Source organism: Gorilla gorilla, chromosome 2, assembly GCF_029281585.2.
Source record: "Gorilla gorilla gorilla isolate KB3781 chromosome 2, NHGRI_mGorGor1-v2.1_pri, whole genome shotgun sequence".
In the NCBI taxonomy this organism is placed as follows: domain Eukaryota; kingdom Metazoa; phylum Chordata; class Mammalia; order Primates; family Hominidae; genus Gorilla; species Gorilla gorilla.
In genome coordinates this window covers 19,747,676-19,765,098 of record NC_086017.1, presented here as the reverse complement: position 1 = coordinate 19,765,098, position 17,423 = coordinate 19,747,676, and the positions used below count along the sequence as shown (strand labels likewise).

The 17,423-nt window shown below is 51.5% G+C and overlaps 1 protein-coding gene and 1 pseudogene across 46 annotated transcripts; one reads left to right on the top strand and one right to left on the bottom strand.

The window, feature by feature from the left end:
- Positions 1-28: 28 nt before the first annotated feature.
- Positions 29-16,859, bottom strand: IL17RC (interleukin 17 receptor C). 46 transcript variants are annotated; one of them, XM_019023500.4, is made up of 19 exons: positions 16,286-16,835; positions 16,185-16,206; positions 15,844-15,996; positions 15,510-15,584; positions 15,310-15,419; positions 13,301-13,412; positions 12,934-12,978; positions 9,875-10,014; positions 9,604-9,663; positions 5,651-5,705; positions 5,385-5,566; positions 5,241-5,291; positions 3,970-4,018; positions 3,709-3,830; positions 3,399-3,458; positions 2,915-2,963; positions 935-1,030; positions 780-818; positions 29-685 (listed from the first exon to the last, which is right to left on the bottom strand). In XM_019023500.4, the coding sequence occupies exons 1-19, from the start codon at positions 16,601-16,603 to the stop codon at positions 57-59; spliced, it is 2,367 nt and encodes a 788-aa protein (XP_018879045.4). In that variant the 5' UTR covers positions 16,604-16,835; the 3' UTR covers positions 29-56. The 46 variants fall into 46 exon arrangements, with proteins under 46 accessions (XP_018879045.4, XP_004033605.5, XP_018879056.4 ...); XM_004033557.5 differs by having other exon boundaries at positions 3,970-4,015; XM_019023511.4 differs by having other exon boundaries at positions 16,499-16,834.
- Positions 14,758-14,858, top strand: LOC115934121 (uncharacterized; annotated as a pseudogene).
- Positions 16,860-17,423: the final 564 nt, after the last annotated feature.

The following is a 17,423-nucleotide window of genomic DNA, read 5'->3' as shown; positions in this document are numbered from 1 at the left end:
ACTGAAACGGAGACGCGTGTGGGCCACATGGGTAGAAAAACAGCGTCTGCCTTTATTTAAGTCCCGTCCCCCGCCCCAGGTCCCACCCCGCGTCCCGGCGCGGGAGTCCCCGGGGGATGGAAGTAGCAATCCAGGGCTGGCTGAAGGGCCCGGGACACTTGCTCCGCTCTCTCTTGGAGCCGCCCGGAACGCGGGGCGCGAGGCTGCTGCAGGGCCCCCAGGAAGTCTGGCAGTTGGGAGGGCAGTGTGAAGACGGGCACGGTGCGGAAAAGGGCGGGTACGGCGTCCGGGTGGAGCAGCCTGTCGAAGCAGGCCCCCACGTAGCTGCCGGGCGCCCGGCCCTGCAAGAAGTCGGGCAGCACGCAGCTGAGCGAGGCGCGGAAGGCGTCGTGCGGGCCGTGCGCCCCGGGCCCGGACACCCCGTCCTGTAGCCACTCGCTGCACAGCGCCACCGCACCGGGCGAGAAGAGCAAGACCACCACGCCGCCCTCCTGCAGGGTCTGGCGCCGCTGCGCGTGAAACCAAGCCACGGGCCCCTGCGCGCTCAGTTCACGACGGCTCCACAGGTCTACGGCCACGCGCAGCGGCAGCTGGCACAGGGCCGACGCCAGGGCGCCCACCAGGCGCTCGAAGCCCGAGTCATCGGCTGAGTAGAGGAGCAGAGCCGCGCGGCCCCTGGCGGCCGCTGCCGGAGAAAACAGATGAGGAGGGAAGAGGTGAGCGGGCACAGGCCTGGCCCCCCGGGGGCGGCCCTCCGCCCAGCGCTTGCTCCCACTCACCCCCCGAGCGGACGTCCTGTTTCAAGAGCCTCAGCCACCCTGTTAGGGGAGAGGGGCGGAGGCAGCCAGTGAGCTCGGCCGCCGCTTTCCCTCGGAGAACTTCCACAGCCACTCTGGTCCTCCCCTAGGGGAATGGGGAGCCGGGAAGCGCTCACCTTTCGCGTGATCCTTTTTGAGAAGGAGGATGAGGGAAAGCGCAGCGGCAAAGAGTAGGCAGGCCAGCCACACGAGGGCCCAGCGCTTGTGGATGTCTGGGAGACCCACAGAAGAAGAGTTAGAAACTTACCCTCCACAGAGAAGAAAAACTGAGACTTAAGAGAAATGAATTGGGCCGGGTGCGGTGGCTCATGCCTTTATATAATCCCAGCACTTCGGGAGGCCGAGGCGGGCAGATCACGAGGTCAGGACATCAAGACCATCCTGGCTAACACGGTGAAACCCCGTCTCTACTAAAAATACAAAAAATTAGCCGGGCGTGGTGGCGGGCGCCTGTAGTCCCAGCTACTCGGAAGCCTGAGGCAGGAGAATGGCGTGAACCCGGGAGGGGGAGGTTGCAGTGAGCCGAGATCGCACCACTGCACTCCAGCCTGGGTGACAGGGTGAGACTCCGTCTCAGAAAAAAAGAGAAATGAATTGACGGCCGGCCGAGGTCAGGAGTTCAGGACCAGCCTGGCCAACATGGTGAAATCCCGTCTCTACTATAAGATACAAAAAATTAGCCGGGCGTGGTGGCACACGCTTGTAATCCCAGCTACTCGGGAGGCTGAGGCAAGAGAATCGCTTGAACTCGGGAGGCAGAGGTTGCAGTGAGCCGAGATCGCGCCACTGCACTCCAGCCTGGGCGACAGGGTGAGACTCCTCTCAAAACAAAACAAAACAAAACAAAAAACGAAGAAATGATTTGCCCAGAGTCCACAGCACATTGTCAGAGCCAGTGGATGAATATAGCTCCATCTGTTTAGGGGTCTTTGAATAAGTAATGTCACCCTCTGCCTCAGTTTTCTCCTCTGTAAAGTTGTACCTACGTCATAGGGTTGGTGTGAGGACTAAATATATTAATACATATAAAGCTTAACACAATGTGTTAATACATACTTAACACAATGCCGAGCATCTTAAGTGCTAAAATGTCAGCTCATATTTTTCTCCCCTAAGCTAGGGTTGCTGGGCCCTTGATCTTGCTGTCCTGGGTGTCTGCAACTACCTGGTGTCCCTGCCCTGTCTTTTTTTTTTTTTTTTTACCTCCAATTGATTCGCCTTGAATTGATTCATGACAGCCTCAGAGATCTTTTAAAAATATAAATTTGGGCCAGGTGCGGTGACTCACGACTATAATCCCAGCACTTTGGGAGGCCGATGCGGGTGGATCACGAGGTCAGGAGTTCAAGACCAGCCTGGCCAAGATGGTGAAACCCCATCTCTACTAAAAATACAAAAATTAGCAGGGCATGGTGGCGGGCGCCTATTAATCCCAGCTACCCGGGAGGCTGTGGTAGAGAACTGCTTGAACCCGGGAGGCAGAGGTTGCAGTTAGCTGAGATCGCGCCATTGCACTCCAGCCTGGGCGACAGAGTGAGACTCTGCCTCAAAAATAAATAAAAAAATAAGTATATATATATATGAAATACATAAAAATTTGATCATAGCTCCTGCTGCTCTCAACATAAGATCCAAATCCCCTACATGTCTCCTGCATCTTTATCTCATGACAGAAACCTGCCTGTCCAAGACCCTGTATCTTTACCCCCTTCCCCTAGCTCAGTCTTCAGAGTTTTGCTGGAACCTTCCCCCTGAGCCCCTCACCCCTCACCCCACCCAGGTCAGGTCCACATTGTATGCATTTACAGCACTGAACACCTGGTGGTGCTTCAGTAGCTCCCACTTTAAATGTAAGTGACCGGCTCATGTCTTGCTAGTCTTCTAGGGGTGGGGGTGGGGGGGCAGGGATTTATCTTTTTGGTGTTCCTGGGATCCCTGCAAGCTCTCATCATTTTTTGAGTCAATGAAGGAATGACCCTCTGTTTATCTGATCTCAGGGAAGGACAAGGCCATTGCATGTGCTGTGCCCAAGAGTGGTCCCTGTCAAGATCCCCACTCCTGGTACAGAAAGGAAAGGCAGTCCTTACAATACTCACATTTGTCCATGGGGCAGGCCCATAGCGCTCCCAAGTCATCATCCCATAGCTGTAAGATACAAACAGAACCAAATCCAGGGCACCAGCCAGGTGTTCCAATATTCACCAAGCTCTGGTGGCCTGATCTCCAAATTCCCAGCATCAACTATGCATATCTCCCGGCTAAGGTTCCTGCAGCTGCTCTGCCTTTTTGCTGTGCCCACTGACTAGGGTATGACTTCTTCTATACCAAATCTGGCTTATAGGAAGAAATTCTTCCCGGAAGCTCTCCCTGGAACCCAAAACTTAGCACCTGTAGGTGTGGTTATCTGTTTACGGGTGTCTAGCCAACAGTGTGCTCCTTGGGGATAGGAACTGTGCTTCTTCTACTCTTAACTTTCCCAGGGCTGAACATAAAATAAGCCTAAATAGACAGTAGGTGAGTGCTAGTTTTAGGCTTGTTGCCCCTAGGCATTGAGGTGGGGCCCTTCTGCCACCAGCTCACCTGCAGACACTGGCCTGACTGCAGGTCTTGTAGTAAGTACTCTCCAAGGCGAGCTGCCCTCTGCCAAGCCAAAGGATGGGGGCACTGTTACCTGGAGGTAGCACCCTTAGGGCAGCACCTACCAGGCTACAGCTGGGTAGAATGAGGTAGAGGGGACTGGGAGACTTTGGTGATGCCGCTGAATATGGCCCTGGTCTGAGTCACCCCCCATGTTCCCAGAGACCGGCACAGGGTGGATGGAGTGAAAATTTGAGGCCAGATGTGAGACGCATTTGGAGAGATCTGTGGAGGAGGGTCGCCCAGTCCTAACCGTGGAGGCTCTGCTGGGTAGTGAAGTACAGCCACTGGGTTCCAAGGCACAGAGGGATCTGTTGTCCTGGGGGCCTCGTGTCTCCAACAGTAGCACATCGTCTTTGAGAGGCCCCAGGGAGTCTGGAAGGGGTGAGAGGCCACTCTGACCAAGACCCATCCTTGCTGGGATTGGCCACTTGCCTGCCTCCCATGCCCTGACCTTCACCCCTAGGAGGTGGCCCTGCCCCAGCTGCCCCCGCTGCCCCCAGGCCCAACTCACCAGCCCACAAGCACTCCTGCAGCTGCAGCTTCTCCGAGCTGTTCACCTGCTGGGAAGAGACCATGGTTAGGGCCACTAAGAAAAGCAAAAGCCAAAGGCAGAAAGACCAGAATGGGGCAGGCAACAGAAGGCCTGTTGGGTTGGGAATCTGCACTCAATCTGACCTTAGGCAGATGTGGATTCAAGGCTGGGTGATTAGGAATCACTACATCTTTCTCTGCCCCAGCCTTGTGAGGTCATCTGTATAAAGCGTCTTCTGACCCTAAAGCTGTTTTTATGTCTTACGGAGCATGGTTCCCCTCTCATCTAACCTTCTCAAAGAGATTCCTTTCTCACATGACCACCCTGCTAAAAACTGCAACCCCAGTCCCACCTTATCCCTTTCCCATGGTACTTGTATGCAATTTTAAGATATTATATGATTTATTTACAATGTCTGTTGGCTGCCTTTCTCCATTACAATATAAGTTCTATGAGGGTAGAGATGTTAGGGTCTATCACAAGTGCCTAAAACAGTGACTTGTGCTGCTCAAAAAATCTTGAATGAGTGAATTTTTTTTTTTTTTTTTTCAGACGGAGTTTCACTCTGTCGCCCAGTCTCACTCTGTCGCCCAGGCTGGAGTGCAGTGGCACCATCTCAGCTCACTGCAAGCTCCGCCTCCCAGGTTCACGCCATTCTCCTGCCTCAGCCTTCCTAGTAGCTGGGACTACAGGTGCCCACCACCACGACCGGCTAATTTTTTGTATTTTTAGTAGAGACGGGGTTTCACCATGTTAGCCAGGATGGTCTTGATGTCCTGACCTCGTGATCTGCCCGCCTCGGCCTCCCAAAGTGCTGGGATTACAGGCGTGAGCCACCACGCCCGGCCGAATGAGTGAATATTCTTATAATCACCCTTTGAAACTGTAGAGCAACCCATTCTACAGGTATGGAAATAGAATAAGGATAGCAATAATAAAAGTGGCTACATTTGTGGAGCATTTAGTCTGTACCGATTCCTAAGGGGAAGCACTTCTCTTATTTCATTGTCACAACCACTCCATGAGGTAGTTACTGTATTATCATCTGCATTAAACAGATGAGGAAACTGACGTTCAGAGAGGTGAAGTGAGTTGCCCAGGGTCCCACGCACTACTAAAGTAAACAGTGGAACTCCCAAAGAGGAAGCTGGCAACCACTATGCTTTAGCGGCCCAAGAACTAAGACCCCCTTGGCTGGGGGGTCTGCCCAGGTCCAGCCTCCAGCCCAGCACTATGCACCCCTTTCTGACCTGAACACAGAGGTTAGGGTGGCCTTTCAGCAATGGGAACTCGAGAACCTTCTGTGGAAAGAGAGGAATGGGTGGGATCACAAAAGGGGACCCCCGGTTCCCCACTCTCCCCTCACCACGGGAGGTGCCCTCTGCTTCACTTACGTCCACAGTGACATTCTCCCAGGAAAGCGGTGGGACCAGTGGCTGGCAGGGGTCCCCACCCAGAGCCCGCCAGCACAGTGCTGCTTCTGCGGGCAGCGAGCACGGTGCGTCCAGCAGCCAGCTCTGCAGGGTCAGCAGTCGCAGTCGGGCGGCTTGCCAGAGGTTTCGGTGTGCGCGGGGGTCTGCAAGGAAAGGGCGCAGTCACCGCAGGCCAGGTACCCATTGCTCGCAACACCCCAACCCCAGCCCCAGGCCGGTCAGCTCACCCTCCCTGAAGGGGCAGATGTTCGTCCTAACGGAGTCAGGTTCCAGAGGCCACACCTGGAAAGGAAATGGGGGTCTGCTCAGGTCCCCTCCATGGGCATGTGCCTGGCCCTCTGCTACAGAGTGGGGATGCACTCATTCAGCAGGTATTTCACAAACACTTGCCAGGTCTTCCTGCCTTTTACAAAACCTGGAGGTGCTCACATCTATTCTTCCAGCAAACATAATGCTGGGCACTGGCAACATCTTCATTAACAAACTTTTTTTTTTTTTTTTTTTTTTGAGATAGAGTCTCGCTCTGTCGCCCAGGCTGGAGTGCAGTGGTGCAATCTTGGCTCACTACAACCTCCACCTCCCAGGTTCAAGCGATTCTCCCATCTCAGTCTCCTGAGGAGCTCGGATTACAGGCACATGCCACAATGGCCGGCTAACTGGTTAATTTTTGTATTTTTAGTAGAGATGGGGTTTCACCACATTGATCAGGCTGGTCTCGAACTCCTGACCTCAAGTGTTCCACCCGTCTCGGCCTCCCAAAGTGTTGGGATTACAAGCGTGAGCCACCGTGCCCGGCCCATTCAACAGACTTTTAATGAGTGCCTACCATTGTGTCTTAGCAGTATGGCAAGCACAAGAGACCTTGGATAATTAAATTTTTTTTTTTTTTTTTTTGAGATGGAGTCTCACTCTGTTGCCCAGGCTGGAGTGCAGTGGTGTGATCTCAGCTCACCACAACCTCCGCCTCCTGGGTTCAAGTGATTCTCCTGCCTCAGCTTCCCAAGTAGCAAGGACTACAGGCGCACATCACCACACCTGGCTAATTTTTGTACTTTTAGTAGAGACTGGGTTTCACTATGTTAGCCAGGCTGGTCTCAAACTCCTGACCTCGTGATCCACCCACCTTGGCCTCCCAAAGTGCTGGGATTACAGGTGTGAACCACTGTGCCTGGTGGATAATTAATTTTAATTCATTCCACAGTCACTTTGTAAGCACCTGCTATGTGTTGGGGAATGTGCTAAGTTCTAAGGACACATTCATTTATTCTTTCAACAGACATTTTAAGAGTGCCTATTATGTGCATAGCTCTATGCTAAGCACTAGAGGTAATATATTAATTTATCCATCAAGCCTTTAGTTAGGAACACCGACTATGTGGCAGGCACTGTGTTTGGCAATGAAGGCATTTAAATCACAGCATACATCTCATGAACATCTGCTGTGTCCTATGGCTGTGTTAGGCAGTAAGATTTATTCACTCATTCAACAGTGAGGACCTCATACTGTTACCTTGTTTAAAAACAAAACAAGGCTGGGCGCGGTGGCTCACCCCTGTAATCCCAGCACTTTGGGAGGCCGAGGTGGGCGGATCACGAGGTCAAGAGATCGAGACCATCTGGCCAACATGCTGAAACCCCGTCTCTACTGAAAATACAAAAATTAGCCGGGCATGGTGGCACGCACCTGTAGTCCCAGCTACTTAGGAGGCTGAGGCAGAAGAATTGCTTGAATCCAGGAGGCAGAGATTGCAGTGAGCCGAGATCACGCCACTGTACTCTAGCCTGCCAATAGAGCGAGACTCTGTCTCAAAAAAAAAACAAAAAACAAAAAAAACCAAAAACACAAAAAACAAAAAAACAAGTAGGCACTATGTGCCAGGCACTGTGCAAGGCTCTTGCAAAGCTATTACATTTGAATTAGATATGATTTGCTTGCCTTCAAGGAAATCACAAACTCACACTTGTAGTAAGGATAAAATATTTATATAAATTAGTAAAACACTCACTCATTTCATAATATTTATTGAGCATCTGTTGTGTACAAGAAGAAATTAGATGCCCAAATAAGAAAGGAAGTGATTGAGCTGGGTGTGGTGGCCCATCGCCACAAAACATTAAAAAATGAAAACAGGCTGGGCACAGTGGCTCACGCCTGTAATCCCAGCACTTTGGGAGGCCGAGGCGGGTGGATCACGAGGTCAGGAATTTGGGACCAGCCTGACCAACATGGTGAAACCCCGTCTCTACTAAAAATACAAAAATTAGCTGAGCATGGTGGCGTGTGCCTGTAATCTCAGCTACTTAGGAGGCTGAGGCAGGAGAATGGCTTGAACCTGGGAGGCGGAAGTTGCAGTGAGCCGAGATCACGCCACTGCACTCCATCCTGGGCAAAAGAGTGAAACTCCATTAAAAAAAAAAAAAAAAAAAAAAAGGAAACAATTAGCCAGGCATGGTGGCGCATGCCTGCAGTCCCAGCTGCAGAGGCTGAGGCAGGAGGATCCCTTGAACCTGAGAGCTTGGGACTGCAATGAGACGTGTTCATGCCACTGCACTCTACCATGGGTGACAGAGCAAAATGCTGTCTCTAAAAAAAAAAAAAAAAAAAATTAAGAAAATAAAAGAAATGAAGTGATAAATGGACAAGGAAAGATAGAAGTGCAAGGGGATTTGGAGCTAGGAGAGGCCGGGTGGTTGGGGAAAAGCTTTGGGAAGGAGGTGAGGGCATTTGAGGTAATGGGAACCACCTGAGAAAAGGCAGGGAGCTAGCCGTATCTTGGTAAGTAGCTCCACTGGATGTAAGAATGTTCTCATGAAGGGGAATCATGGGGAAAATATAGTGAAAAGGCACCGTTGGGGGCAGAATATGGGCCCAGAATGCCAGGAAAGTGATGGGAAGGGAGGGGAGCTTGGAGGTATTGAAACAGTCTAGAAAAGAGATGATAGAGCCCTAAGCTGGACTGAGATGGAGAGGAGGGGGAAAGAGAATGGGAGACATTAATGTCAGAGGTAAGATCGATGAGACCTGATGACCAATTAAATGTGCAATCAGCGGCCGGGCACAGTGGCTCATGCCTGTAATCCCAGCACTTTGGGAGGCCGAGGCGTGTGGATCACAAGGTCAGGAGATCGAGACCATCCTGGCTAACAAGGTGAAACCCTGTCTTTACTGAAAATACAAAAAATTAGCTGGGCGTGGTCGCAGGCACCTGTAGTCCCAGCTACTCAGGAGGCTGAGGCAGGAGAATGGCATGAACCCGGGAGAAGCAGCTTGCAGTGAGCCGAGATCACGCCACAGTGCTCCAGCCTGGGCGACAGAGAAAGACTCTGTCTTAAAAAAAAAAAAAAAAAAAAAAAAAAAAAGTGCAATCAGGGCAAGCCACAGTGGCTCATGCTTATAATCCCAGCACTTGGTGGGAGGCTGAGGTGGCAGGATAGCATAAGCCCAGGAATTCAGAACAGCCTGGGTAACATAGCAAGACCCCGTCTCTACACAAAACAAAAAAAAACTAGCAGAGTATGGTAGTGCTCACCAGTAGTTCCAGCTACTTGGGAGGCTGAGACAGGAGGATCACTTGAGCCCATGGGGCTGAGGCTGCAGTGTGCCATGATTGTGCCACTGCACTCCAGCCTGGGCAACAGAGTGAGACCTTGTCTAAAAAAAATAAATGTACAGAGGAAGAGGAAAGAGCCAGCATATTTAAGCCTGGATGTGGCACACATTCTTATAACAGCCCCATGAGGCTGTTACTATTATTATTCCCATTTTACAGATGAGAAACAGGCTCATAGAGGTGAAGTGACTTGCCCAAGGTTACACAGCTAGCAAATGGCAAGAGCCAAGATGCAAACCAGTCCAAGTTCGTAGCACATGCTCTGCCCGCCAGGGGAACACAAAGACAGAACTGGAGGAGTAGGGAAAGGTTTCAAGGAGAAGGTGACATTTGAATGGGGCCATGAAGTGTAAGCAGGAGTTCTGTGGAGGATCAGGGAGAGCATTCAGGGAATGTAATAGACAGAAGGCATAGGACAGCAAGGGTCAAGGGAGGGCCAGCCACCCCAGGGAGCCACAGTCTCCACCTCAATGAAGGGTTTGAAGAATGGTGAGACCAGGAAGGCAGGGATCACCCCCATCATCATCTTCCCACTCCTCTTCTGGCACCCAGCTAGACTCTGCTCCTACCTGAATACAGAGGCAGGGAACCAGGTCTGTGTGGTTCAAGGTAATGATCTGCGGTCCAGTCTGTGGAACAAATAAAGGAAGGAGGTTGGAGAAGATAAGGAGGAAGAGGAGGAGGCCAAAGTCAAGGAAACCAGGAAGGCAGAAGTTCCCCCACCAGTTTTCCCTTGCTTGGGGTGAGTCCTCTTCAAGGATCCTCTTTGATAAGGCACTGCGTCCTTTGCACAGGCATCGGCCTACAGTGGGAATGGACTTGGGAAGGGGGAGGCCTCACCAGGTTTTTGTGCCACCGGGGTTTTGGGGGGCCCTGGACCTGATTCCAGTACAGGGAGAGGCCGAAGTGCTGCTCCTCAGAGACATTCAGAACCAGATGCACGTTGTCACCATCTGCTGACACGTTGAGCCAGGGCAGGGCTGGTGGGAGAGGCAAAGAGAGTGCAGCTTAGACTTCCTCACCTCTTCTGCATCCCCGACTGACCCTTTGGAGTTTCCTTCAAACCCCCTAGACTGGGAGGCTCTCGGAGGGCAGAGCGTGTGTTGTCATTTCAGACCAGACTTTGCTCCTAGCAGCTGCCCAAAGCCAAGCCCGTGGAGGCCCTAGTGTGTGGTCTGAGAACAGCTATTCTCCCTGCTTCTCCCTCTGCAGAAAGATCTTGTAACCTCTTTAAAACAAGTCATTTTCCTCTGTTCAGAACTGTGACCTTTCTGACCTTACCTCTTGATACTTGTGTCCTTTTTTTTTTTTGAGAGGGAGTCTCGCTCTGTTGCCCGGGCTGGAGTGCATTGGCACGATAGCTCACTGCAACCTCCACCTCCTGGGTTCAAGCGATTCTCTTGCCTCAGCCACCCGAGTAGCTGGGATTACAAGCGTGTGTCACCACCCCCGGCTAGTTTTTGTATTTTTAGTAGAGATGGGATTTCGCTCATGTTGGCCAGGCTGGTCTTGAACTCCTAACCTCAAGCAATCCTCCTGCCTCAGCTTCCCAAAGTGCTGGGATTGCAGACGTGAGCCACTGCGCACAGCCTATGGCATTTGTGTCCTTAATAACTCTGCTGCAGAGTTATTAAGGACCTCCTTACTGTTTCTCTCTTTTTTTCTTTTTTCCTTTTTTTTTTTTTGAGATGGAGTCTGGCTCTGTCGCCCAGGCTGGAGTGCAGTGGTGTGATCTCGGCTCACTGCAAGCTCTGCCTCCTGGGGTTCAAGCCATTCTCCTGCCTCAGGCTCCTGAGTAGCTGGGACTACAGGCGCCCGCCACCATGCCCATTTTGTATTTTTTGAAGAGACGGGGTTTCACCGTGTTAGCCAGGATGGTCTCGATCTCCTGACCTCGTGATCCGCCAGCCTCGGCCTCCCAAAGTGCTGGGATTACAGGCGTGAGCCACCGCGCCTGGCCCCCTCCTTACTATTTCTTAAACACCCCTGACCTACTCCCATCCCAGGCCCTTTTTGCTGGCTATTCTCTCTTCCCTCAGATATATGGCTCCTCCCTCACCTCTTTCAGGTCTCTGCTCACCAGAATGAGACCATCCCTGACCTCTACAACTCCCAACCTTCCCCAGCCCTTCCACAAATGTTCTCCTTAGTGCTAATCACTGTCTAACTTACTGCATTCTTCACATCTCCATGTGTTTGTTGTGTCCTTCCTCACCCCCACCCTGACCCTGACACCAGCTCCATGGGGTCGGGTTTTTTGTCATCTTCATTTATTGATTTATTAATATTTCCAGTGTCCAGGGATTTGCCTGGTACACAGAAATTAATAAATATCTGTTGAATAAATGAATCAATGTCTACTTAATGAAGGAAGAAATGAAATCCATGATATATACATCTGTGTTTTCAAAACTCTGGTGTTGAATAGTCTTTAATGAGTTGCCAAAGAGGCAGGCCAACTTTAATTTTAAGAAGCCAAAAAGAAAATGAAGCTGAAAACATTTAGTAGTTCAGAAAACATCACAGTATGTGATGTATTCACAGTGTTTATGTATTGACCTGGGTGCTAGTTATGCAAGTGTATACATATATAAAAACGAATTGGCCGGACGTGGCGGCTCACGCCTGTAATCCCAGCACTTTGGGAGGCCAAGGTGGGAGGATCACGAGGTCAGGAGTTCAAGACCAGCCTGGCCAGCATGGTGAAACCCCATCTCTACTAAAAATACAAAAATTAGCTGTGCGTGGTGGTGCACGTCTGTAATCCCAGCTGCTTGGGAGGCTGAGGCAGGAGAATCGCTTGAACCCAGAAGGCAGAGGTTGCAGTGAGCTGAGATCACACCACTGCAGTCCAGCCTGGGTGACAGAGCAAGATTCCGCCAAAAAAAAAAAAAAAAAAAAGAACTGGACATGAAAATCAGTACCCTTTGGCTGGGCGTGGTGGCTCATGCCTGTAATCCCAGCACTTTGGGAGGCAGAGGCAGGCAGATCACAAGGTCAGGAGATCAAGACCGTCCTGGCTAACACGGTGAAACCCTGTCTCTACTAAAAAAAAAAAAAAAAAAAAAAAAATTAGCCAGGCGTGGTGGCGGGCGCCTGTAGTCCCAGCTACTCGGGAGGCTGAGGCAGGAGAATGGTGTGAACCTGGGAGGCGGAGCTTGCAGTGAGCCGAGATTGCGCCACTGCACTCCAGCCTGAGTGACAGAGCGAGACTGCCTCAAAAAAAAAAAAAAAAGAAAATCAGTACCCTTTACATACTTTTATGTATGCATGTTATGCACAATAAAAAAGAAAATACAAAACGAAAACAAAATCCAAATAGTACGTGGGAAAAAAGTTAGACCCTTGACTTTCTTAGCTTTTATTTCAAGTTTTTTGTTTTTGTTTTGTTTTGTTTTGTTTTGTTTTTTGAGACAGAGTCTTGCTCTGTCACCCAGGCTGGTGTGCAATGGTGCAGTCTCAGCTTACTGCAGCCCCTGCCTCCCAGGCTCAAGTGATTCTCCTCCCTCAGCCTCCTGAGTAGCTGGGACCACAAATGCACACCACCATGTCCTGTTAATTTTTGTTTTTTTGGTAGAGACGGGGATTTGCCATGTTGCCCAGGTTCGTCTCGAACTTTTGAGCTCAAGTGATCCTTCCACCTCGGCCTCCCAAAGTGCTGGGATTACAGGCATGAGCCACTGAGCCTGACCCAAGATTCATCTTTCTATTTCCAGTGCTTAGCACAGAGTAGCAGATACTGCAATTAATGTGTTATGAACAAATGAATGAATGAATGAATGAATATGTTCTGTGAGCTTCTGAGATGTGGTAGCCCATATCTGAAGTGGACTCCAAGGGTTTCTTATACTCCAGACCCTGCCCCTCCCTACCCCTGGCCCACTGGCCCTAGCCCCTACCCCAGCAGCTCGGGATGCTGTTCCGGACTTCGAGCCCCCTGCAGTCTGAGGAGAGATCACAGAAGAGCCTCCAGTGGGGCTGGGGGCCAAGGAAAGAAGTGGAGGCAATTTGGCTCCCAGGGGGGCATTAGGAATGGCTCCCCATCCCCTACATACCACCCACATCTATCCAATGCTCAAAGAACCTTCCCCAGGGGCTGGAAAGCCATATCACCCAGAGAGAGAAGGTCCGAGGGGCTGACTCTGGGAAGGATAGCAGCTCAGACCCCTGCCGGAGAGTGGATGGAGCTAGAAGAGGGTGAAATCAGGAGGGGGAATGGCCAGAGGGGACAGAGGCTAGGGGGCCAGGACTTGGGGGTCCACTTACCAGGCAGCTGCTGTGTGTGGTTGAGTTCCTTCTCGTACCTGGGCTGAGTATAGGACCAGATTCGTACCTCACTCCCTAGGGCAGCCTCGAAGCAGTCATATACCACAGAGCCCTGTGAGGAGAGGGGTGGGGAAGGCTGATAGTGCAGGGCTCAGAATCCAGGCCAAGGGCTGTGGGATCATCTGCAGGGACCACTCTGCTCACTGCCCTCCTCCCCCAGCCAATGACTGTATTTATACTGGATAGCCTGAAATCTACTATTCACCTTTTTTTCAAGGGGCCTCAATTCTAAAGCAAATGTCCTCAGTAAGAGTGTCACCAGGGCGGGAAAAGGCCCTAGACATTTAAATCCCTGCCCCCACCCTGCTGTGCTAGATCACCTGGCCAAAGCTAAGGAGATGAGACACCCCAACACAATATGGCACACCCCTCCCCACAGAAGTTGTTCTCACACTCAACCCAGTGCCGCAGTGTTCCTTACAACTGCTTGTGACATGGACCAAGCAGATGTTCTCCCAGTCTACAATTCTCCAGATAGGATATTGGCTGGGGGCTGGAGGTTGGAGGGAAAGTCAAAGGGTTTGAGTGATTTGACCCCAGTGGAAATAGACCTTCCAGGCACATGTGGCCTCCTAAGGCAGGGAGAAGCCCCAACACCCTGCACCATGGTATTTACACCATGGTAAGTATACCATGGTATGTATGGTAGGACTCTTTCTTTGGTCCAAGAGTACAGAGAAGTGCATCCAGCCCACAGACCTCCCCTCTCCAAGCCTCACTTTATCTATCTGGAAAATGAGGATACTAATAATGCCTCATCAGGTACTTTTGAGGATTACAAAAGAATTAAATTTATTGAAATTCTTCAGTGCCAGGCATTACATCCAGTGTTTTACAGGTATCAGCTTAATTTAATTCTCACAACAGTCATGTGAAGTGGGACTATTCTTTTTTTTTTTTGAGACGGAATCTCGCTCTGTCGCCCAGGCTGGAGTGCAGTGGCACGATCTCGGCTCGCTGCAAGCTCCACCTCCCGGGTTCACGCCATTCTCCTGCCTCTGCCTCCCGAGTAGCTGGGACTACAGGTGCCCACCACCATGCCTGGCTAATTTTTTGTATTTTTTTAGTGGAGGCGGGGTTTCACAGTGTTAGCCAGGATGGTCTCGATCTCCTGACCTCGTGATCTGCCCACCTCAGCCTCCCAAAGTGCTGGGATTACAGGTGTGAACCACTGTGCCTGGCCAGAACTATTCTTTTTTTTTATGTGGCAAAAAACGAAAACAAAAACAAAAACAAAAAAACTTTAAGAGATATTTCACAAGGAAGTTACACAAATAGCCAATAAGCATGTGAAAAAAGTGCTCAACTTCATCAGTCATTGGAAGATACAAATTAAAACCACAATGACAAATCACTACATATGCAGTAAAATTATGACAATTACAACACTTACGCTTGTGTTGGCACCACATATACTACAACTGGAACAATACAGAAAAGATTAGCAAGGCCCGTGCCTGAGGATGACATGCAAATTCATGGAGGGTCCCATATATTTAAAATTCAAATATATTTAATTTAAAAATAAAATAAAATTACACCATCAAGTGTTGGCAAAGATGGGAAGCAACTAGAACTCCCATACACTGCTGGTAGGAGGGGAAAATAGTAGAAGCACCCTGAAAAACTGCTTGGTGATTTCTCACAGTCAAGCATATGAAGTAGAACTATTCTCATCCCCATTTTACAGACATAAAAGCTGAGGCATAACAGGCTGAAGGGACTTGCCCACAGCGCTGATCAGAATCAAAAGAATAGTCCCACCTCACATGGCTGTTGTGAGAATTAAATAAGTTGATACCCGTAAAACACTGGCTGTAATGCCTGGTACTGAAGGGTTTCAATAAATTTAATTCTTTTGTAATCCTCAAAGAGATAATGCATGTGAAAAAGTTTTATAGATTTTAGGTTTAGAAGGTGATTATTATTATTATTATTATTTTGCATACCACAGACTGACCAAACTGCACAAGGGCAGCAGGCACTTGCACCTCCAGCAGGACGCAGCGGGCAGTAGGGTAGGCCTGGAAGGAGAGCACGACTTGGGCCTGGAGAGAGGCTGTGGGCAAGAGGGCAGGGGTCAGTCAGGCCCAGGAGCGGCAGGCCAGGCCTTGGCACGGGGCAGTTGGGCCAGCCAGGTTCTCCTCACCATTCCTAGGCTCCTCCACCCCTGAGTCAGCTGCTCCTCCAAACTTTTTCTCATCTTCAGGCTCTTCCCAGTGCCCTAGAAGGACCCAAGAGCAAGGCCCTGGGTGAGGCCCCCTGCTCTGGGCTGGCTGGCTTTGGCGTTGGCTTCCTTCTGGAAAGCCCAGTGCTGGGAAGCAGGGGCTGGGGAGACCACACTGGCCTGGGGGTCCTTCTGCCGGTGTCCTCCAGGAGAACACTGAGGATGCCCAGCGCTGCTTGAGAGATCCCCTGGCCCTCATGCCCACCCCAGACACACTCACGTGTGCACATGCACTGTCACAGGATGACTTGCTCACCATGCACGGCCAAGTGGACAGCCACACGCAGACAGAGGTCACAGTCGGTCTCCTTTTGGCACCTCAGCACCAGCTCTGTCTGCAGGTGCGTAGGCGCCAGCACGGGGCCCGGAGCAGGCACGATGTCCCCAGGCAGGCAGAGTATGTCACTGTCTGTGTGTGGAGGAACGGGTGGGAGCTGAAGCTGTTCCAAGCCCAGAATTTGGTGACACCTGACATACCCAGAGAGCCAAAGAACTTGGCTGTCCTAGGCTGAGGTGGGCATGGAGGGCATGGGCCTGGGACAGCTCTGCTCCCTTCGGCCAACCTAGGAAATTCTTTTTAAAAGTAGGGATACTTACCCCAGAGGTGGCAGGAGAGGCCCTGGGAAGGAAAGAAAGGAGAGTCAGAATTTGTGCCCCCACCATCTAGGCACTGTTCTCTGCCTAAGACCTCCGCCTACCTTTTTCTGGGGCTCCGTATTCCCAGACCCTCCCAGAGGAAGACAGACCCAGCTCTTGCCCCTTCCCCATTCTTCTCTTCTACCATCAGCACCAGACAGACCAGACAGGGCAGTTCTGGCGGTGGCAGCAGTGACAGGAGCCAGGCTAAGGCTTTGCTGAGCCAAAAACTGAACTCTGAGCCTTTCCTCGTCTCCCCAGGGTTCCAGACTCACCGGAGAGCAGTGGGTAGCGTCCTGAGGCCCCACAAGCCTCTCCAGAGAAAGGACCACTGGGCTTCGGCCCAGTGCCAAGGACAGCAAGAACCAGGGCACAGGCATCTTCTAGGTGCCAGGTGGCACCCAGGCCTAAGGCCCTGTGCTGCCCCCCCCCCCCAAGGGGGGCAGACACCCCAGTCAGCCCGTGTCTGTGGGTGGCAGGGGCTGGAATCCCTCTTCAGCCTCCAGAGGGGGCGGAGGGGGCTGTGCTGGGTAGTTTGTGCACTCTCTGTCCTGGGAGTCCTGACTCTCCTCCTACTTCCAGCACGGAGTGCTTTCGTTTTGGCTCCCGGCAGGCAGCTGGCTGTTCCCGCCCCTCTCTGTCCCTCCCACCAACACCAGGCTTGGGAGCCAGCAGCCTTGGACTAGGGTGGTGGCCGCACCTCCTCCTTCTTTGGCTCTCCTCTCCCTCTGCTGACACCTGGCTGGGAGGGGCCCCTGAAGAAGACAGCGAATGCATCATGGCTGAGTAAGGGAGCTCTTACTCACCCCCGGAGCCCTAAGGAGGACACAGCCCTGGAGTCCTGGGCCCACTAGGTCTCCCCTTACTAGGCACACTCGGTCCCTTCAGACACTCTTTGGGCCTCGGTAACCCTTTGTGGGACAGGAGCTCTAAAAGCACCGACAAAAGGCACCAGAAAGTGGGCTTTTCACCACTGCCTGGCTCAAATGCGGTATGGGGAGTAGAAGGAACCCAGGACCCCAGAGCCTGGCAGACAGGGGTCCCATCTGTGCTGTTGCTGTGGGCCGGCTGTGTGATGATGGACACACCATCTGGCGAAGACTCTGTTTTCCTCTCCTCTTGTAAGAATCACTGGGGGGGATCAAGGAGATTGCCCCATCCTCCTTTGCTTTTGGAGGCATTGCTTGTAAGAATGTGACG